At 41.5% G+C, this 23107-nt stretch overlaps 2 protein-coding genes and 1 long non-coding RNA gene across 8 annotated transcripts; 2 read left to right on the top strand and 1 right to left on the bottom strand.

Moving 5' to 3' along the window:
* Window positions 1-1634: 1634 nt before the first annotated feature.
* Window positions 1635-14167, top strand: LOC116353059 (uncharacterized). Of its 3 annotated transcripts, XR_004202370.1 has the most exons (4): window positions 1635-1766; window positions 4617-4842; window positions 6711-7600; window positions 11790-14167. It is a non-coding gene; the product is annotated as an uncharacterized LOC116353059 (long non-coding RNA). The 3 variants fall into 3 exon arrangements; XR_004202368.1 differs by lacking the exon at window positions 4617-4842 and having other exon boundaries at window positions 1642-1766; XR_004202369.1 differs by lacking the exon at window positions 1635-1766 and having other exon boundaries at window positions 4505-4842.
* slc5a9 (solute carrier family 5 member 9) lies at window positions 6183-12630 on the bottom strand. The gene is made up of 13 exons (XM_020499107.2): window positions 12478-12630; window positions 12148-12219; window positions 11767-11871; window positions 11434-11598; window positions 11240-11345; window positions 11069-11149; window positions 10691-10896; window positions 10383-10518; window positions 8542-8649; window positions 8204-8354; window positions 7406-7574; window positions 7072-7287; window positions 6183-6914 (listed from the first exon to the last, which is right to left on the bottom strand). Exons 1-13 carry the CDS (start codon window positions 12604-12606, stop codon window positions 6579-6581), a joined length of 1980 nt encoding a protein of 659 aa, XP_020354696.1. The 5' UTR covers window positions 12607-12630; the 3' UTR covers window positions 6183-6578.
* A 1360-nt stretch (window positions 14168-15527) lies between the features above and the next one.
* LOC109902612 (glutamate--cysteine ligase regulatory subunit) lies at window positions 15528-22597 on the top strand. Of its 4 annotated transcripts, none has more exons than XM_020499109.2 (8): window positions 15532-15629; window positions 16570-16638; window positions 20051-20269; window positions 20422-20506; window positions 20691-20747; window positions 20996-21198; window positions 21291-21405; window positions 21544-22597. In XM_020499109.2, exons 3-8 carry the CDS (start codon window positions 20189-20191, stop codon window positions 21711-21713), a joined length of 711 nt encoding a protein of 236 aa, XP_020354698.1. In that variant the 5' UTR covers window positions 15532-15629; window positions 16570-16638; window positions 20051-20188; the 3' UTR covers window positions 21714-22597. The 4 variants fall into 4 exon arrangements, with proteins under 4 accessions (XP_020354697.1, XP_020354698.1, XP_031641872.1 ...); XM_031786012.1 differs by having other exon boundaries at window positions 15532-15859; XM_020499108.2 differs by lacking the exon at window positions 20051-20269 and having other exon boundaries at window positions 15528-15859.
* Window positions 22598-23107: the final 510 nt, after the last annotated feature.

Raw genomic sequence — 23107 nt, 5'->3', positions numbered from 1 at the left:
GGACTATTCGATGCTATTGCAGTCCGCCACAGGATGTTTTTGTGCTGGTCGAGGGCAGTCAGGTCTGGGGTAAACCAAGGGCTGTATCTGTTCTTAGTTCTGCATTTTTTGAACGGAGCATGCTTATCTAAAATGGTGAGGAAGTTGCTTTTAAAGAATGACCAGGCATCCTCAACTGACGGGATGAGGTCAATGTCCTTCCAGGATACCCGGGCCAGGTCGATTAGAAAGGCCTGCTCACAGAAGTGTTTTAGGGAGCGTTTGACAGTGATGAGGGGTGGTCGTTTGACTGCGGCTCCGTAGCGGATACAGGCAATGAGGCAGTGATCGCTGAGATCCTGGTTGAAGACAGCGGAGGTGTATTTGGAGGGCCAGTTGGTCAGGATGACGTCTATGAGGGTGCCCTTGTTTACAGAGTTAGGGTTGTACCTGGTGGGTTCCTTGATGATTTGTGTGAGATTGAGGGCATCTAGCTTAGATTGTAGGACTGGCGGGGTGTTAAGCATATCCCAGTTTAGGTCACCTAACAGAACAAACTCTGAAGCTAGATGGGGGGCGATCAATTCACAAATGGTGTCCAGGGCACAGCTGGGAGCTGAGGGGGGTCGGTAGCAGGCGGCAACCGTGAGAGACTTATTTCTGGAGAGAGTAATTTTCAAAATTAGTAGTTCGAACTGTTTGGGTATGGACCTGGAAAGTATGACATTACTTTGCAGGCTATCTCTGCAGTAAACTGCAACTCCTCCCCCTTTGGCAGTTCTATCTTGACGAAAGATGTTATAGTTGGGTATGGAAATCTCTGAATTTTTGGTGGCCTTCCTGAGCCAGGATTCAGACACAGCAAGGACATCCGGGTTAGCAGAGTGTGCTAAAGCAGTGAGTAAAACAAACTTAGGGAGGAGGCTTCTGATGTTGACATGCATGAAACCAAGGCTTTTTCGATCACAGAAGTCAACAAATGAGGGTGCCTGGGGACATGCAGGGCCTGGGTTTACCTCCACATCACCCGCGGAACAGAGAAGGAGTAGTATGAGGGTGCGGCTAAAGGCTATCAAAACTGGTCGCCTAGAGCGTTGGGGACAGAGAATAAGAGGAGCAGGTTTCTGGGCATGGTAGAATATATTCAGGGCATAATGCGCAGACAGGGGTATGGTGGGGTGCGGGTACAGCGGAGGTAAGCCCAGGCACTGGGTGATGATGAGAGAGGTTGTATCTCTGGACATGCTGGTAGTAATGGGTGAGGTCACCGCATGTGTGGGAGGTGGGACAAAGGAGTTATCAGGGGCATGAAGAGTGGAACTAGGGGCTCCATTGTGAACTAAAACAATGATAACTAACCTGAACAACAGTATACAAGGCATATTGACATTTGAGAGAAACATACAGCGAGGCATGCAGTAATCACAGGTGTTGAATTGGGAAAGCTAGCTAAAACAGTAGGAATAAATTATAGCTATAATGTATACATTTATGCACGAAGTTGATCATTCATATTCTTTAATAAATTCAAATATATTACATGGTTGTGAAAGGTTGACATTTGATTTGATTCAAACCAGTGACTGTATTCACACACAGGATATCACAAGTAGGAACCATTCGGTTGGTAATTGTTCCCAGACGTCATTTATTTAGCGGACAACTGCGCATGACTTTCCGCGAACAAATTGTATGTTCCGTTGTTTTAAAAAATAAAAAAAATAGAAAAAGCTAGACTCCGATATGGCCCTACTGAAAGTATGGACGTCGACGAGACTTTTAAACAGGTAATGTTAAATAAACTATGCGTTGGTTTCGAAGAGATTCAATGGGACGCACGTTCGCTAACTAGCAGCTCTGGTCCTGGTTGTTACGTACGGCTTTAGCCTTCTTCAACGCCCTACATATTTCTATAGAGTGGTGACGAAGCGACTTCACCATTCATTGTCAGTATTCAGTGTTCACTCAAACATCGTTCTAAGCTTTGTTTTACTATTTCAGTTACAGCTGATTTGAGACGGGTGCAACTGCATCCCGCAATTCGGGGCGTACCTCGGTGTAGGCATTCCGGGATCTTCAGGAACCTATCTTTATACTTCCATTGGCCATTTTTGACTCCAGTATATAGGCAGGAGGCAGTGGCGCTCCAGTACAGTAGATGGCGATAATGCACCACAACGTTGGATGCCTACCGCCTATACACCCCACAGAAGAACCGGGGTGACAAAGCTGGCAAAAAATAAATTATATCACCTTTATTTAACCAGGTAGGCTAGTTGAGAACAAGTTCTCATTTGCAACTGCGACCTGGCCAAGATAAAGCATAGCAATTCAACACATACAACAACACAGAATTACACATGGAATAAACGAAACATACAGTCAATAATACAGTAGAAAAAAAGAATGTCTATATACAGTGAGTGCAAATGAGGTAAGATAAGGGGGATAAGGCAATAAATAGGCCATGGTGGCAAAGTAATTACAATATAGCAATTAAACACTGGAATGGTAGATGTGCAGAAGATGAATGTGCAAGTAGAGATACTGGGGTGCAAAGGAGCAAGATAAATAAAATAAATACAGTAAGGGGATGAGGTAGATAGATGGGCTGTTTACAGATGGGCTATGTACAGGTGCAGTAATCTGTGAGCTGCTCAGACAGCTGGTGCTTAAAGCTAGTGAGGGAGATATGAGTCTCCAGCTTCAGTGATTTTGGCAGTTATTTCCAGTCATTGGCAGCAGAGAACTGGAAGGAAAGGCGACCAAAGGATAAATTGGCTTTGGGGGTGACCAGTGAGATATACCTGCTGAAGTGCGTGGCGAGTGGGTGCTGCTATGGTGACCAGTGAGCTGAGATAAGGCCGGGCTTTACCTAGCAGAGACTGGTAGATAACCTGTAGCCAGTGGGTTTCCTGTGTCAGGAGGAATGGGCCAAAATTCACCCAACTTATTGTGGGAAGCTTGTGGCAGGCTACCCGAACGTCTGACTCAAGTTAAACAATTTAAAGGCAATGCTACCAAATACTAATTGAGTGTATGTAAACTTCTGACCCACTGGGAATGTGATGAAAGAAATAAAAGCTGAAATAAATCATTCTCTCTACTATTATTCTGACATGTCATATTCTTAAAATAAAGTGGTGATCCTAACTGACCTAAGACAGGGAATTTTTACTTAGATTAAATGTCAGGAATTGTGAAAAACTGCATTTAAATGTATTTGGTTAAGGTGTATGCAAACTTCCGACTTCAACTGTACATATGAGATGTGTAATGCAATATGTAAAAACAATTTAAAAGTTACTAAGATACTGTAGAATAGTGTGGAGTGCAGTTTATACATGTGAGATGAGTAATGCTAGATACGGAAATATTATTAAAGTGGCTAGTGATCCATTTCTATAAGTGGCCAGTGATTCCTAATCTATGTCTATCGGTAGCCACCTCTCATATGCTATAGTGATGGCTGTTTGTTTAGCAGTCTGATGTCCTTGAGATAGAAGCTATTTTTCATTCTCTTGGTCCCAGGTTTGATGCACCTGTACAGACAGACCTCAGTGGCTCGGGTGGTTGATGTCCTTGATGATCCTTTTGGCCTTCATGTTGCATCAGGTGCTGTAGGTGTCCAAGAGGGCGGGACGTTTTCCCCCAGTGATGTGTTGGGCAGACTGCACCCCCCTCTGGAGAGCTTTGCGGTTGTGGGCGGTGCAGTTGCTTTACCAGGTGGTGATACAGCCTGACAGGATGCTCTCGATTGTGCATCTGTAAAATGTAGTGAGGGTTTTAGGTGTTAAGCCAAATTTCTTTAGCCTCCTGAGGTTGAAGAGGCGCTGTTGTGCCTTCTTCACCACACTGTCTGTGTGGGTGGACCATTTCAGTTTTTTAGTGATGTGTACGCTGAGGAACTTGAAGCTTTCCCCCTTCTCCACTGCGATCCCATCAATGTGGATAGGGGGGGGGGGTGCTCCCTCTGCTGTTTCCTGAAGTCCACAATCATCTCCTTAGTTTTGTTGACATTGAGTGAGAAGTTATTTTCCTGGCACCACTCTCCCAGAATCCTCTCCTCCTCCCTGTATGGTCGTCTCATCGTTGTTGGTAATCAAGCCTACTACCGTTGTGTCGTCTGCAACTTTGATGATTGAGTTGGAGCTGTGCTTGGCCACGCAGTCATGGGTAAACAGGGAGTACAGGAGGGGGCTGAGCACACACCCTTGTGGGGCCCCAGTGTTGAGGATCAGCGAAGAGGAGTTGTTTCCTACCTTCACCACCTGGGGGCGACCCGTCAGGATGTCCAGGATCCAGTTGCACAGGGTCGGGTTATGAGCCAGGGCCTCGAACTTAATGATGAGCTTGGAGGTTACTATGGTGTTGAATGCTGAGCTATAGTCAATGAACAGCATTCTTACATAGGTATGCATGCTTCTTGTCCAGATGGGACAGGGCAGTGGGCAGTGTGGTGGCGATTGCATGGTCTGTGGATCTATTGGGGCGGTAAGCAAATTGAAGTGGGTCTAGGGTGGCAGGTTAGGTGGAGGTGATATGATCCTCGACTAGTCTCTCAAAGCACTTCATGATGACAGAGGTGAGTGCTACTGTGCGATATTCATTTAGTTCAATTGCCTTTGCTTTCTTAGGTACAGAGACAATGGTGACCATCTTGAAGCATGTGGGGACAACAGACTGGGATAGGGAGAGATTGAATATATCTGACCAACCAGCTGGTCTGTGCATGCTCTGAGGCCGCGGCTAGGGAAACCATCTGGGCCGGCAGCCTTGCATGCCTTGTTAACGTGCTTAAACGTCTTACATCTTGTAACGGTCGTTGTATGAAGGAGAAGAGGAGGACCAATGCGCAGCGTGGTATGTGTCCATATTTAATAGAACAAACTGAACACGACAAAATACAAAAATAACAAAGTGAAATAACAAACCGAAACAGTTCCATGTGGAACACACAGACACAGAAAATAAACACTACAATCCGAAAGAAAATAAATGTACTTCTTACCCCATTGTTACCCCATACACCCAAAAGTAGTCTTTGCATTTTGAATTCTTAGCAGGGCATGAAAATTGTCCAGTTATCACAGTTAGCAAGAGAACATCGCTGGTCATCTACGGCCTTTGATCTGACTCACTAAACACACATGCTTCGTTTGTAAATTATGTGTTGGAGTGTGCTCCTGGATATCCGTAAATTAAAAACACAAACTGGTGCCATCTAGTTTAAATTTAAGGAATTTGATCTACACTTTTTATTTTGATACTTCAATATATTATAGCAATTACATTTACTTTGATACTTAAGTATATTTAAAACCAAAGACTTTTAGACTTTTACTCAAGTCGTATTTTACTGGGTGACTCACTTTTACGTGAGTCATTTTCTATTGAGGTATCTTAAAAATTAGGGCCAGCTTCCCTGTGGAACGCTTGTGACAACTTGTAGTTAAATTGAGGCTATTCTGAGGGCAAAAGGGGGTCTGCAACTCAAATCGAATCTTATTGGTCACATACACATGGTTAGCAGACGTTATTGCGAGTGTAGCGAAATGCTTATGCTTCTAGATCCGACAGTGCAGCAGTATCCAACAGGTAATATCTCACAAATTCCACAACAAAACTAATACACACAATCTAGTAAAGGAATGGGATAAGAATATAGAAGTATAAAACATATGGATGAGCAGTGACAGAGCAGATAAGATGCAATAGATAGTAAAGAATAGATAGTGAAGGATACAGTATACATTATATACATATCAGATGAGTAAAGCAAGACATGTAAACATTCTTAAAGTGGCATTATAAAAGTGACTTGTGTTCCATTTATTAAAGTGGCCAATGATATCAAGAATGGTAGGCAGCCGCCTCTGTGCTAGTTGTGACTGTTTAACAATCTTATGGCCTTGATATAGAAGCTGTTTTTCATTCTCTCTGTCCCAGCTTTGGTGCACCTGTACTTGCCTTCCTGTGTCATCGGGTGTTGTAGGTGTCCTGGAGGGCAGGTAGTTTACCCCCGGTGATGCGTTGTGCAGACATCACCACCCTCTGGAGAGCCTTGCGGTTGTGATGTTTTGTACACAGATAGCGCTGTTGGCTAGACGCACGTGCCAATACCAGTGTGAACACTCACTATTTAATGCAATATTTTTTTGTGAGAAAACCAACAGTAGAGTTGAAAATGCGATGGAAACCCATTTAACTTTAGCATTTTTTATTCAGTACATGGGGAATTTAACCGCAAAAGGTATTTTATGTCCAATACATAATCACGCACAGCCTTTTATCTGTAACAAGTCCATTTGATGGAAACTCATCTATGGTAGGAAAATGTGCATATTGTTTTTATGCGGATTTTAGAATATTCGCATGAAAATCTGTCGCCAAATAGATGGAAACCTAACTACTGACCCTGATCAAAGAGTACACATACAGATGACAGTTTTGGCAATAAAAAGTCTAAATCCCAACAACATTACCATTTATTGTTTGACATTCTAATTGTAAACCAATTAGCATTTTGTGTGTGATCAGTAATTCAATAAACAATATGTGATTCAACAATATCTATAATCAAAATGAGTTATATTAACTCAGGCAAAGTATCCCCACATAAAGACATTGATAGAGAGTAGTATGAGGGCATTCGCATTGCACACGTTCCGCCAGATTGGTTCTTCCTCAATGCTGGTCAGTTTTAACTCCAAGTCATTTTTCTCCTCCAGGGTTAACTTTTTCTTCTCAGGCCCAGACAGCCCACACAGCCACATTCCAGTACGCTTCCAGCATGGCCTGCCTTCCACAGCAGCCTCCTCCCCAACTCTGGGGTCAGGAGTTCTGGGTGGTGTCCTGGGCTTTGTGGTCCATGGGTCATTGAAGTCAATGCGCGGCTCCTTGCTGTGTCTTGTCCACCATGTCAGGCGATGGAGCTGCAGGGGGATTGAAGAGGGGAAGAATGAATAGGTTATAACATGTAACAAAATGTGTACATTTTCTTTTCTTTTAACTGAAATTAATCACATAAGTAACAGCGTATATTTTGCAAGTCTGTTTAATGTTTATGATTAATACATGTGGCACTCTTACATGGTGCTCTGGAATGGCCGGAGTGCAGAGGCTGACAGCAGTGATGACCAGGCCAGTGAGAGCCAGGAGGATAAGAGCAAAGTACAGGTAGTGGACATCCCTGATGAAGGCTGGCCGTATGTCTATCTCTCCACAAGATGGGGTGCCATACACAAACACCAGCACCATCTGCACCAAGCCAACAGCAAGGCCCACGATCAGACCCCAGAAGGCTCCCTGTGTTAACGGTCATCCACATTGAACGCACACACAAAGGGACAGTGTTTTGTATCAAATCTCAACATTGTGCTTTATGACATAATAACAAATAATGGCATAAAACCCTTGATCTGACCTGCTCATTGACACGCCTCCAGAAGATGGCCATGATGAAGACAGCAGTGATGGGAGGAGCCAGGTAGCTGGTGATGGCCTGGATGTAGTCAAACAGCTGTCCACTGTTGGCTGACTGGATGATGGGGATCCACAGAATGCTGAGCACCACCATTACTAAGATGAACACCCTGCAGGTGATGACCACAAACAGGAGGTGAGGATTATTTCAGTTTAAAGTATTGTATAATGAATCGTACATAGGTTACCTTTGTTAGGAATCGTTGCCTTACTAAAATAGTTTTAATTTAGAAAAATCCTGATCAGTTTTCTAGTATGTAAATGTAACCGTATTGAGTATATACAGCATTGGACTTTGGACCAGAGGTCATGGGTTTGGATTATGGGACAGGGAAACTTAAATTGCCTCCATAAAACAGACATCTTAATGGGATATATACCTTAAGTCTTGCATTCTAAACAAGGCAATGTTTGCAACAGGGAATTCCCACAAAACAAATAAATGTTGGCTCCATCCATTTTGTATTATTGTTTGAGAAAATAATTATATCACTTGTTATTTGGGTAAAAATTAAGCTGCCTAGATTTTGTATAATGTCTTCTGAGGTTTAGTTATGCGATTTTATACTAAGCTTATTATTCACAGGGGAGTTGTAGCACAAAATACAACAGTGCCTGGAGTAAACAAAAGCAGAACCTGAGGAAGTTGGGCATGTTTAGACACAGCTATTGTCAAACAACTGGCTTTGACTCATGTTTAGAAGACATTGCTGTACATTTCTTTAATGGCGTTACCTACCTGCCCACTACCATGAGTTCTGGCTCGGAGGCCTGTGGCCGGACCCTCTGCCAGATGTCCATGGTGAACAGGGTGCTGCTGCTGTTGAAGATGGAAGTCAGAGAGGACATGAGGGCAGCCATCATTACTGCAATCATCAACCCCCGCATGCCTGGAGAGGATAGACACAGATATAACAGATTGAAGAGTGAAATTGGGCGAGTCAGATTTAAAATACAAACATCCTCAGAAAATTATATAGACACACATACAGTGATGACACATTTGAACATTTTCAAAAATAGGATCAATAGTAAGTGTGTTTTCAGTGTGTTCACGCGTGTGTGCGGATGTCTTACCAACAGGCATAAGTTCTACCACTAGTTTTGGGTAGGCAATATTGGAGCAGCCCACGGTGGCTCCACAGATTCTTTGGCACGCAATGGGGTCAACACATCCTACCTCATCTGCAGACATAAAGAGACGATACACAGTGGGGCAAAAAAGTATTTAGTCAGCCACCAATTGTGCAAGTTCTCCCACTTAAAAAGATGAGAGAGGCCTGTAATTTTCATCATAGGTACACTTCAACTATGACAGACAAAATGAGAAAGAAAATCCAGAAAATCACATTGTAGGATTTTTAATACATTTATTTGCAAATTATGGTGGAAAATAAGTATTTGGTCACCTACAAACAAGCAAGATTTCTGGCTCTCACAGACCTGTAACTTCTTCTTTAAGAGGCTCCTCTGTCCTCCACTCGTTACCTGTATTAATGGCACCTGTTTGAACTTGTTATCTGTATAAAAGACACCTGTCCACAACCTAAAACAGTCACACTCCAAACTCCACTATGGCCAAGACCAAAGAGCTGTCAAAGGACACCAGAAACAAAATTGTAGACCTGCACCAGGCTGGGAAGACTGAATCTGCAATAGGTAAGCAGCTTGGTTTGAAGAAATCAACTGTGGGAGCAATTATTAGGAAATGGAAGACATACAAGACCACTGATAATCTCCCTCGATCTGGGGCTCCACGCAAGATCTCACCCCGTGGGGTCAAAATTATCACAAGAACGGTGAACAAAAATCCCACAACCACACGGGGGGACCTAGTGAATGACCTGCAGAGAGCTGGGACCAAAGTAACAAAGCCTACCATTAGTAACACACTACGCCACCATGGACTCAAATCCTGCAGTGCCAGACGTGTCCCCCTGCTTAAGCCAGTACATGTCCAGGCCCGTCTGAAGTTTGCTAGAGAGCATTTGGATGATCCAGAAGAAGATTGGGAGAATGTCATATGGTCAGATGAAACCAAAATATAACTTTTTGGTAAAAACTCAACTCGTCGTGTTTGGAGGACAAAGAATGCTGAGTTGCATCCAAACAACACCATACCTACTGTGAAGCATGGGGGTGGAAACCTCATGCTTTGGGGCTGTTTTTCTGCAAAGGGACCAGGACGACTGATCCGTGTAAAGGAAAGAATGAATGGGGCCATGTATCGTGAGATTTTGAGTGAAAACCTCCTTCCATCAGCAAGGGCATTGAAGATGAAACGTGGTTGGGTCGTTCAGCATGACAATGATCCCAAACACACTGCCCGGGCAACGAAGGAGTGGCTTAGTAAGAAGCATTTCAAGGTCCAGGAGTGGCCTAGCCAGTCTCCAGATCTCAACCCAATAGAAAATCTTTGGAGGAGTTGAAAGTCCATGTTGCCCAGCAACAGCCCCAAAACATCACTGCTCTAGAGGAGATCTGCATGGAGGAATGGGCCAAAATACCAGCAACAGTGTGTGAAAACCTTGTGAAGACTTACAGAAAACGTTTGACCTCTCTCATTGCCAACAAAGGGTATATAACAAATTATTGAGATAAACTTTTGTTATTGACCAAAATCTTATTTTCCACCATAATTTGCAAATAAATTCATTAAAAATCCTACAATGTGATTTTCTAGATTTTCTTTCTCATTTTGTCTGTCATAGTTGAAGTGTACCTATGATGAAAATTACAGGCCTCTCTCGTCTTTTTAAGTTGGAGAACTGACTAAATACTTTTTTGCCCCACTGTAGTAATACACAGTACAATAACATACTATACAACTTCTGAACAAGGGCAATACCATTGCTGTATATCTGGCAGAGGGTCCATTGCTGTATATTGGATTTAGTATAGACAAAGTGAGAACTCACTTGGGTAAAGTGCTCTGCTGATCATTCCAGGCATCACTATAAAGAACATGGGCAGGACCTTCAGGTAACCTCCCAGCACAGAGCCTCCTTTGGCATGGGACAGGTTCTTGGCTGAGAGAGACCTCTGCACTGTCACCTGGAGCAGGTTAGGACAAGGTCACTTACGTGAGGAAATCTCATGCCTCTCCAAAAAGGTGGGATTCTTCGTAATGGTCTACTGTAACATACCTAAATAACAAGTCAAAATAACACCTTAGACTTGACTGTAATGCAAAATTCAAGTCAACTACAAAAGTTCCATCTCATACCTGGTCAGTGCACCACACCCAGGTGGCTAGCACCGTGAGGCCAAACAGCAGACCAGGCCAGGGCAGATCCCCCGTGACTGGGTCTCTGAGGATGTGGAAGGCATCGGACCGGGGTAGGTGACATGTAGTGTTGGGCACAGTCAATGTGGGGATGGCCTCCTTGTACTGCTCCAGCAGACCCTCATACCAACCCACTTTGTCAAACGCTAAAGATAAAGTTCAAGGGTCCGTTTGAAAATGGATACAATAAATCATCCGATCACTAATTAATAAAATAATTATATACTATGATACTAAAGTAGTTTTAGACAAATTCATATTTAGAGGTATATACTGTATACCGTTGAACTTATACTATAGAAAACATAAAAACAGTACCTATGAACATGAGTACAAATGCGCCTATCACCATGATGACCGTCTGTAAAGCATCTGTATAGATAACTGCTGTCAGCCCCCCTGGAATCAATAACAGCCAATGGTAATCAATAACAAACAATGCCATGTAATGAATTAATACATGACTGGTAGATTATGTTGAGAAGTTACCAGCTATAGTGTAGAGGGCAGTTACTAGAAGAAGCACCACTGTGGAGAGATAGAGGTCCCAGCCCAGGGACACTTGAATGAACAGAGCGCCAGAGAAGATGTCTGTCTGTCAGCAGAGGTAACAAGAATATTCAACTAGCACCCTGAATTGCAGTATGAAAAATTGTAGATTTTTTTTTATATGAGCATCTTACTGATATCTTGGTGAAAATATAGAGGATGAGGGAGAGAACACTCATGTAGATTCGGATGCGCTGGCCCCCAAACCGCTTCTTCAGGTACTCTGGCATAGTTACCACACCAGCAGAGATGTAAACAGGCACAAAGATCCAACCAAGAGCAATGAGGACCCAAGCTGCCTGTGAAACATGAAAGCTTATTCTAAGCTGAAATACTGTGGATAGGTCTTCATAATAAAGAGCGTCCACCTCCTGATGGAAATATTGACAAACTGTAATAACTCGATTATCCTCTCCATGGTTTATCATCTTGGTGTTTTTTCACAATGCACTTAACATATTACTTACATTCCATTCAAACCCTCCAACAGCGATGCCTCCTGCTGCTCCAGTGCCAGCTAGTCCAATGAACAAACCACTGCCAACATTACTGGACATCAGAGAGGCCCCAATCTGAGACAGCAGAACAAAATGTACTTCATTTTGTCCATTTTTATCTTTGGATACAGATAGCTATTATCAGTATCAACTATTACCATCCAATTATTTAATGTTACAAAAGAAACAGCTTTCCTCATTTAAAATAGATTATAATACTTAGTCTGGATCATGATGAACTTTTTATCTAGTTGACATACTAATTTCTTCACTAATGTTCAGTTCGATGCATAGAGTTTATTTGAGTTCAATGCATGGAGTTCAATACCATCATAATCTCAGGCTACTTACAGGCCACCATGTCATGGATCTTCCAGCCAAGAAGTATCCACCCACTGTCCCACGGTTTGCCCTGACAGAAGACTGTGATAAAGAGTTCATTTACATCATACATCAAACTATACTGTCTGTAGATATTAGTTACAGCAAAGCCTTCTCAATGACATTGCTTTATACTTATTATTTAGTCAATATTTCATTTATTTGAACAACAGATTTTGTGAGAGGAAGAATTCTGATGAATTAATCTCCAGTACAACTTCAGTGTTAGGTCATTGTACCAGTCTGCCCTCTTCATACAATGAAAGCATCCACCAGGTAATAGGAGTGTTTATTACTTACCCATATTCCCACAACAAGAACAAAGACGAAGTATACCACGACCACAACAATATCAAGAGCTTCCAAAGCAAACTTTTCAGTTAATTCAGGCACAGAAGTCGTTGTCGCAAGACTAGGTGTTGAAGTCATTTTGACAAAAACATAGAAAACCGTGTGAACTTTGAGGCTAGCATGAAGCAAGTCAATAATTAATCAGCTTATCAAGACAATATGGAACCCCATTCATTGGTCACATATAAACCGGAAAGTCTTCAGAAATACCTATCAGATTGTAAAGGATGTTTCCTGGAAAGATTTCAGTGGTGACATTTTCCTAAAATCCATAGGATGTGTATGTGTGTGCGGTATGCTCTGTTGGGCAGCTAACAAACATACTATTATGTTCCAGAACTGGTTTGACAAGAACATTATCTGGGTTAAACAATTATTCTATAATGATGGCAAACTATATGATTATCAAGACTTCATGAGAACACAATGTTACAGTCACTCCTGAGGAGTATCAAATTGTTGTTAGAGCTGTCCCTAAAGGTGCTATTCTTCTTTTAGGAGAATATAACAACACTCCAAGTGCAACTGTTGAGGATTTTGTAGCCTCAATACAATTAGAAGGAATCAACATTTTAAACTATAAATGTAATAACATGTATATAAGGAAACTATGTCAATATGTTACTATTCCCTCTGGTAAAGTGTACTGGAATGCAGCCCAAGTGAACTGGAACAAAGTCTCATTGTTGTCTGGTAAATATTGTATATCTAATAAGGTGAAAGAAGTATCATACAAACTCATTCATAGAATCTATCCTGTAAAGACCTTTATTATATACAGATTTAAAATAGCTATTGATAACAAATGTGTATTTTCTAGCTGTGACCCAGAAACTCTTGACCATTTATTTTGGGACTGTTCTTATGTCAGAAGATTTTGGAGTGAGTTAGAATATTTTATTTGAAAAGAAACGACTATTAATGTTAATCTGAGAGAATCTGATAATGTTTATTTTGATCCAAATGATATGGAATGTGACTGTCACGCCCTGACCTTAGTTATCTTTGTTTTCTTTATTATTTGGTTAGGTCAGGGTGTGACGTTTAGTTTTTGTATTGTCTAGGGCGTTTGTATGGTTAGGGTTTTTGTATGTCTAGGGGTTTTTGTATGTCTAGGTGTTTATATGTCTATGGCTGCCTGGATTGGTTCTCAATCAGAGGCAGCTGTTTATTGTTGTCTCTGATTGGGAACCATATTTAGGTAGCCATATTCCTTGGTTAATTTGTGGGTTGTTATTCTGTTTAGTTGCCTGTTCTGCACTAGCCATATTGCTTCACGTTTTGTTGTTTAGTTCTGTTCAGTGTTCTCTCTTTAATTAAAGAGTTATGTTTGCTTACCAAGCTGCGCCTTGGTCTCCTCTTTATGACGACAGTGACGTAACTTTCATTGTTAATTTATTTATCCATAAAATGTAATGGGCAGAGAACAAACCCCTCTTCACATTATTTAAGATACTTTAAATATTATTTTGAAATGAAGAGTAAATGTAAAAACAAAAAAGAAATATGCACCATAAAAGTGTTAGTCTTGATATGTAATACCCGTCTGTTAGGTTTATGTACTCTTGTTTGTATATTTCTATAATTTGTATGTTGTGTTCATAATAAAAAAATAAATAAACCTATGGTCACAAAATTATATATGTAGTTAAGTGAATAAAAATGATTATTTTATTACTAATATGGGATAAAGATGTACATCTACAAATAATATATATACACACACAATAATGGCAGAACAGTAAAGTTAAGTAGCTACAACAGGCTCTATCACATCTTCCAAAACTTGCTGTAATCATACCCTTTGAAATAGTCTTTGAAATCCACCGTCCTCTGCTTAACAGCTCCCTTCTTGGGATCCCGCTTCCAGATCCTGATTTTCAAGCATCTGAAGGGATACAACACAAAATCATCAAAATCACTCTCACAAGTTGTCTGATTAGCATTCAAATGTAAGATTCCTGAATAGTCAAAAGTGGCCAAAATTTAAACTCAGCAAAAAAAAAAAGAAACAGCCCTTTTTCAGGACCCTGTCTTTCAAAGATAATTAGTAAATATCTAAATAAATTCACAGATCTTCATTGTAAAGAGTTTAAACATTGTTTCCCATGCTTGTTCAATGAATCATAAACAATTAATGAACATACACCTGTGGAACGGTCATTAAGTACACTGTACAAAAATATAAACTCAAAATGTAAAGTGCCTGTCCCATGAGCTGAAATAAAAGATACCAGAAATGTTCCATGCGCACAAAAAGCTTCTCTCAAATTTTGTGCACAAATTTGTTTACATCCCTGTTAGTGAGAATTTCTGCTTTGCCAAGATAATCTATCCACCTGACAGGTGCCGGACATCAAGAAGCTGATTAAACAGTATGCTCATTACACAGGGACACCTTGTGCCGAGGACAATAAAAGGCCATTCTAAAATGGGCAGTTTTGTCACACAACACAATGCCACAGATGTCTCAAGTTTTGAGGGAGTGTGCAAATGGCATGCTGACTCTGGGAATGTCCACCAGAGCTGTTGCCAGATAATTTAATGTTAATTTCTCTACCATAAGCCACCTCCAATGTCGTTTTATAGTTTTTGGCAGTACATCCAACCAGCCTCACAACCGCAGACCACGTATATGACGTTGTGTGGGCGAGCAGTTTGCTGATTCATAATTAATTTTACAGAAACAAGAAGATCCCACGTAGTTTGGCGTATTTTTTTTCCAACATTTTGAATGTTTACCTAAAAAAAATATTTTTCCATCAGACCTGTCACATTTTTTACCTGACATGTATGTTACTAAGCATAAAAAGGTTGGATGGAAACCTGGTTACTGGTGGTGATTTTCATGTTGAATTAAAAAGGAAATCTTCTCTCTTGAAACAAGCTGAGTCATGATTAATGTACATTACAATTGTCAGTACAGTACTGAACTGTAACAACATATTGGTCAAAAGGGTGCTAAATTCCACATAAATCCATGCCAGATTTTGCACACAACGCACAGTTGCAAGGTGGGCGTGCTCATAGCGCTAGTTTCCACCAGCAAAATAAACTACCGGTACATATGCAATTCACAGAGGTACTGTTTTTGAAACGCGGTGAGTCCTGTCGCTAACTGCAGAATTAAATAACTGGATAAGTTGCTGGATAGCTTAAAAGGACGTTTCACTACTATATATTTACTGACAACCAAGGACACCACATGGACACTCACACCACCAGTGCTAAAGTGCTTCTCAACCATGCTACGACATTGAATCTGCACACGGGAAATTTAGTAAACCGTAGCCGTCTCAAGAAAAAATGTCCGTCTTCACATAGTGAAGAGGTAAGACTGACCATTGACTTTGTCATAACTGGCTAGCTAATGTAAGACGTTTGAAAAGAGTGCATCACGGCTGGTCAGCTAACTGGCTAGATAATGTTGTTGCTAACTAGCTTGAAAAACCATGGCCTCGACTTAAATTAGCGCGTTTAGGTAGCTCAACAACCATGCGTTGTCTTTCCTATATCCATCCCCATTACGTCATTAAAAACGTCAGTTTGCGTTATGTAGTCTGACGTTTATGGCTGTATTGCAAGACCTGTCAGGGGCATGATTCACCTGATGATCAGATTCAAAGATGCATGAGGACATTTTAAATTAAGAAAGCCAGGATTGGTCTTGTGTAGATTATTGAAGGCCAGCTTTAATTCGGCATGGAGAACAATCATAAAAGATTTCCTTGAAGCTGTGCCCAATTTGACTCTAAGAATCGCCATTTAGCGTTTAATAGTGTTGATGTTGTAGAGTAAGCCATAGCTCAGGACCAGAACTTAATGCGCACATGTTCGTACTGTCCAAGTCACTAATTGCCAGCAGTGTACGAAATAATCCTATACTGTCCATGTCTGGCAATCTTTCACAGCATCATTGAGTGATCTGTAGGCATCATTGAAAGCCCTACCTAGTTACGAGGTGTTGTTTATAGCAAACATGTTAACACTTCAATTCATTTACAGTCCACTCTTAATACATTTTTTTTTTTACCATTCCAGATTCAAGACTGTGTTCGAGCTACACTTAGTGAGTGGTTTGCCACGATACCACCACCAACTTCACCAACGGTTAGGCAGTTCTCTTATTTATTTGTTTATTTATTGATCTCTATTTGCTATAAATGAATGGGCTGAAGCACAGTTTGCCGATCTGCATTTAACCTATTGGACTAATAATTAGCTAGATCCCAAATGTGATCTTTTAATCTTTTATTTAGTTAGCATTCTATTGCTTTATTTAAAAAACTTGCATAAACACAGTAAATATAATGTAGGCATACCTGTCAGGGTAACCGAAACCACTTCATGTCACCATTTACCCCCCCCCCCCTTTCCCTGGTTGCTACTACTCTTGTTCAACTAAGCATGTAATCTGTCACCACAATTTAAGTCACTCCTCAACAAATATATAGAGGTTATTGCATTTTACCCCAAGTTACCCTACAGTTGACCCACGTTCCATTTAGTCCCACTCTCCCAATGCACTCACTGCAAACTCTGGGTTTAAAATGGTGCCGTTCACAGATATTTAGGAGTTGAGAAATAAAGTAGGAATGGAAAGCTGGGATCCCCCTCTTTTTTAATAAAGGCCATTAAAACTGCTGTTTTCCCTGCGATTGCCAGAATTGTTGTGCATCGACTGCTTGTCGGAATGCATGTTTTCCTCCCTATGGCACTGATAACTTGAACACACAACAAGCCGACCAGGGAAATAGATAAAATCAGACAACCCATAGTATAATAGTTTATCTATTCATTAGTTGTTTTGTTTGCAGAGGAAAACTACATCTGGACCGCTCTAGCATCTTCAAAGTGCTCCTCGGCAGAAATATTGTTCATGTTAGATATTTTTTTGGCCTGGTGGCAATGATTTTACCGTGGCGCAGTGCCAGAGCTAAATGACTGCAGCGGAAAAACTGGAGAGACATCACACTCCATCCACCCACTCAATACCACATACAGTGCATTCGGGAAAGTATTCAGACCCCTTCCCCTGGACAAGGCAGTAAATCCACTGTTCCCAGGCTGTCATTGTAAATAAGAATTTGTTCTTGCCTAAAATTTAAAAAAATCTACACCCAATACTCCATAATAACAAAGTGAAAACAGGTTTTTAGACATTTTTGAAAATCTATTTTTAAAAAACGGATACCTTATTTACATAAGACCCTTTGCGATGTGACTCTAATTTGAGCTCCGGTGCATCCTGTTTCCATTGATCATCCTTGAGATGTTTCTGCAACTTGGAGTCAACCTGTGGTAAATGCAATTGATTGGACATGATTTGGAAAGGCACACACCTGTCTATATAAGGTCCCACAGTTGACAGTGCATGTCAGAGCAAATACCAAGCCTTGAGGTCGAAGGAATTGTTCGTGAAGCTCCGAGACAGGATTGTGTCTGCACAGATCTGGAGAAGGGTACCAAAAAATGTCTGCAACATTGAAGGGCCCCAAAAACACAGTGGCCTCCATCATTCTTAAATAGAAGACGTTTGTAACCACCAAGACTCTTCCTAGAGCTGGCCAAACTGAGCGATTGGGAGAAGGGTCTTTGTCAAGGAGGTGACCAAGACCTCGATGGTCACTGACAGAGCTCCAGAGTTCCTCTGTGGAGATGGGAGAACCTTCCAGAAGGACAACGATCTCTGCAGCACTTCACCAATCAGGCCAGACAAAGCCACTCCTCAGTAAAAGGCACATGACAGCCGGCTTGGAATTTGCCACAAGCACCAAAGGCTCTGACCATGAGAAACAAGTTTCTCTGGTCTGATGAAACCAAAATGTAACTCTTTGGCCTGAATGCCAAGCGTCATGTCTGGAGGAAACCTGGCACCATCCCTACGGTGAGGCATGGTGGTGGTGGCAGTATCATGCTGTGGGGATGTTTTTCAGCAGCAGGAACTGGGAGACTAGTCAGGATCGAGGCAAAGATGAACAAAGCAAAGCACAGAGAGATCCTTGATAAAAACCTGCTCAGGACCTCCGACTGGGGTGAAGGTTAACCTTCCAACAGGAGGACAACTCTAAGCACACAGCCAAGACGACGCAGAAGTGGTTTCGGGACAAGTGTCAATGTCCTTGAGTGGCCCAGCCAGAGCCCGGACTTGAACCCGATCGAACATCTCTGGAGAGACCTGAAAATAGCTGTGCAGTGATGCTCCCCATCCAACCTGATAGCGCTTGAGAGGACCTGCAGAGAAGAATGGGAGAAACTCCCCAAATACAGGTGTGCCAAGCTTGTAGCGTCATACCCAAGGACCGAGGCTGGAGTAGCTGCTAAAGGTGCTTCAACAAAGTACTGAGTAAAAGGTCTGAATACTTATGTAAATGTGATTCTTGTTTTTATTTAATAAATTAGCAAAAATGGCATCTGTTTTTGCTTTGTCATGGTTATTGTGTGTAGATTGAGGGGGAGAAACTATTGAATCCATTTTAGAATAAGGCTGAAACAAAAAATTGAAGGGGTCTGAACTTTGCGAATGCATCGTAGTTTGCCACGCTGATGAAGACTTTTTTTTAGCTGCAAAGCATCTGTGTTTTTAGTAGTAACAAAATATATATTATTGCTATGCATACGCTTTAAAGTCTAATTTATCCACTACATGAAAGTGCTTCTATTATTTCAGAAAATTTGTTTGAACTAAGGTTTTTTTGGCATTAACTATCCAGCATCAACTACCTTTTGTTCTATAGTATTTTATCCCATGATCAAAGAGCACCTCATGGTAAACAACTATAACCAAAGAAGCACTCCTTCTGTGTCTACCACCTAGCCTAGTTGTATTTCCCATGCATGTTTTATTACGTACATAGCTATTAACCCAACTTCCAAACACCGATTATAGTGTTCATAATCTTTTTACCAAGTTCCCATGGTGACCAAGTGTCTACAGTATCAGTGATCAGCTAACATTTTACATCATCTAGCATTAATGAACAATACTTGTGTAACCATGGGTTACTTCTACGTGATGGAGTTCTTCTCCTGGGAAAACAAAATAGCTGTCTGACTGCAAAGAATTCCTCAGACTGATGAAAGGGAACTGTCATTTTGATCGTTCATGCAAAGTTGCCTGCGAAAGGTTCTACATGTGCTTCTGCTGTGAGGTTGGCGTAGCTTTGCCCTGTGGTATTTCTGCTAATCTGCTTCAGCACGCTCAGTGAATACAGAGGGGAGAGGGGGTCTAAGCCCTAAATAAAACCTTTTTAGTTCGATGCGGTGATAGAACTATTTCACGTTCTCTTTGGAAGGGCGGGAATAGAGGGCTGTCTGAAACCATTAAGTGCGCCTCGTTGGACTTTTGATGATAGTTTGGCAGCCTCTGCCGCACAGTGCAAATGAAGCACGCCTCTGTTTCATGCGGCATGCCAGAGCGAGCAGTTCTTCCACTGTCGGGAGAAATGGTAATGCATATTAATATTAATTGCTTAGCTACAAACACAACAGCGGAAGCACATTCATGATCTCTGATTCGCAGGTGGAGGACTTCTGTGAGAGCTTATTGTTATTCCTTAAAACCTTTGCCCCCCAACCAACGAGGAAGTCTGCTGTAGGGTTGCCAGCCCGCTCTTCATTTCCATTCAGTTCGACTCGCCATAAGTTCGGGGTCTGAACTATGCATTACGTACACAAAGCCAAAGCTTATTGGAGCATCCCTGCAATGAAATCCCACAAGATTGTAAAACAGAAATTCTGGGTTCGTATTTGAACAAAGTGGAGGCACAATTGAAGTTTCTTCTCTGGTTCTTTGTCATTTTAAGCTTCATTTTTGTAATTATTTTCTTTTTGACAAACTTTTGTTGAAGTTTGAGTACATGTTCTAATATTGATTTACACCTATTTATTTAGGACTTACCAGACACAATTGACTGCTCCATCCCTCAAGCTACAGAAGCAATCACACCTGAGGAGAGGGAGGAGCTGAAGGTTTCAGGTGAGTTTTACTGTTACTTATGTCTTTCATGACAATGGACATAGTGATGATATGAGACCGTAGTGTGGCATTGACATGAGGAATTCTGAGTTCAGTATGTGAATTGCATGACAAAAATGCCTTTCCTGGTAACTTGCCGAGGGGTTGTTTTTGTCATTAACATGACCATATTCTTGCTTTGCAGTCAAACTATTTATTTGCGAGGCAGACCTCTCTTCAATCAAAGATGCAGTAGATAAGGGTGAGTATTACATTTTTTACAAATAAGCAAAGAACCATATTGACTCGGTGACTGCCAAAAGTCATTTGGCATATGCGATAGTCTATAAACCTGACCTAGCTGTCATATCAAAATTCAACAGACCAAAGTAGACGTTAGTATCAGTGAACTTCTGTCTGTTCCTGGACCACACCCAATTAATGTTTGCATAACCTCAACAAATTTTGTGCTTTAAGTTTCATGCTCATAAGATGGACTGTTTCTGACAGCTTGCCAGGCCCTGGCTGTTTCCCAGCTGGACTCAGTGATCATTGCGCCCCCTGCTCTGCCTGAGGAAGTGAGCCAGACCCTGGACAACCTGCAGCCTGCCTGGAGTGAACTGGAGGGTCTGGTGCAAAGCCACAAGATTGCTACCATCGGCACCTCCGACCTGGACAAGGAGCTCCTGGAGCAGCTCTACAACTGGGCCCAGGTGAGTGGTGATGTTGATGAGACCCTCAGATTGTTCTAGGATTGCTTTGGTGTATTTTGGGTTTTAAATTGTTTTATTTTCTCCTGGTCTAGGTGAAACCCAGTAGTAACCAGGTGAATCTGGCCTCCTGCTGTGTGATGCCCCCTGACCTGACTGCTTTTGCAAAGGAGTTTGACATTCAGCTACTGACTCATAATGACCCAAAAGGTGAATATTCCGCTCTTGCATTTGAATTTGTGATATTTTCACTATATAATCAGATTCATGTTTTACATGAGTAGGGTACAGACAGGATGTGTGTGTGCGCTGAGGGTCAGTGAATTAACACATTGTCTCTTCCTGTAGAACTGATTACTGCTGCCAGCTTCCAGGAGGCAGTGCAGGAGAGCACTCAGGACCTGAAGGTGGCAGACTGGAGGTTGGAGTGGATTTTGCGTTACTCCATCATAGTCAAAAGCAGGGGGATCATCAAAGCAAAAGGCTACCTTGTTCACGCAAAGAGAAGCAGCCTGTAGCATGTCCTCTGAAAACCACTTGTTCAGATGTTATTCATGACCAATGCATTCATAGTAATGAAACCACTTACCCTTCTGCATTGCAGTGGAAGCTGTGTTTTAAAGACTGATAGGTAGCTAAACTTTTATCCAACATGGTTTCAAAGTGGATTTCTCCTTTTCTCCCCGCATCTACTTTATTTTGCTGTATCAAGGATTATGGGGTATTATGACAAAATGATGCATTGGTACCACAGAATTTGTATTTTAGTACAATGACAGAATTATTCAAAAGCTGTTTAAAGGGGAAACAGCCTCTAACCCACTATGGAAATGTCCTATGATATTTTTACATTGTAAATTTGCATCTGTTGTTAAAGCTTGAGTCATATGTAAAGTCCTAGTGCTCTCTGATGTGTATGAGCAGCTTCTACTGTATAATACTGGCACCCTCTATTGGCAATGGGGGGGGATTAAGGCCTAATTCCAATTGACATTTATGGTTAGTTCTGAAACTATTTTTGATTGTGTACACATTTTATTTTAAACAAATCTAGTGATACTTTATGGATGTTAGTATTGTCATGTCAAACATTTTAATATATGTTTAAAGCCCTGTACTTACTGAGAATATACTAGGACAGTGGTTCCCAAACTGTGGGGTGTGCCTCCTAGGGTTTAAATTAGTAGGCTCAACACCTTTATTGTATATTCCTAATAGCACTGAAAAATTCCCGATTGGCATGGAAAATGAATTACAAGCTCTGAAGTGTCTGGATTCATCATGGCTTTTCTTCCAGACATTGTCCAAAAAGTTTGATTTCTCTCTTGTACTGTAATTAAAATGTTGCTATTTTCTGTATATCATGTCCTACAATTGGGTTTATTAAATGATGGAAGACTAAGTGTTTTATTTTAAAATGAATTAACTGTGTCTCTGGATCAGTGTCTGCTAAATTACCGAAATGTGTTCAGTGTTAAGGTATAAGCCAGTTTTTCTCTTCTGAGTCAGTCACGTAATTAGCAATGTCCGCTATCTGAACTTGTGGTACTCATGGCCGACTACCGACCGGGCACGGAAACATTTACTTTCTCTCTGCAATCTCGAGAGGGGGCGGGCTAAAGTGTTTTCCCTGCCAGGTGGGGTGGCCACTCAACCAAATCTCACTTAGGGCCCCCAAAGGCTAGGGCCAGCCATGATTCAGTTACCTAACCAAGGCCCCCCTAACTCCTATACTCCCATCCGATGATTAACAGAGCTGCAAGAGCGCAGGCTCCTGTGGTTTGCAGTTGCAGTAAAATTTAAAAAAGTGTGTATATATATATAGTACCAGTCAGAAGTTTAGAGACACCTACTTGAGGGTTTTTCATTTTTACTATTTTCTACATGGTAGAATAATAGTGAAGACATCAAA

Source organism: Oncorhynchus kisutch, linkage group LG13 (assembly GCF_002021735.2).
Source record: "Oncorhynchus kisutch isolate 150728-3 linkage group LG13, Okis_V2, whole genome shotgun sequence".
NCBI lineage: Eukaryota > Metazoa > Chordata > Actinopteri > Salmoniformes > Salmonidae > Oncorhynchus > Oncorhynchus kisutch.
This window is presented reverse-complemented; position numbering and strand designations above follow the sequence as displayed.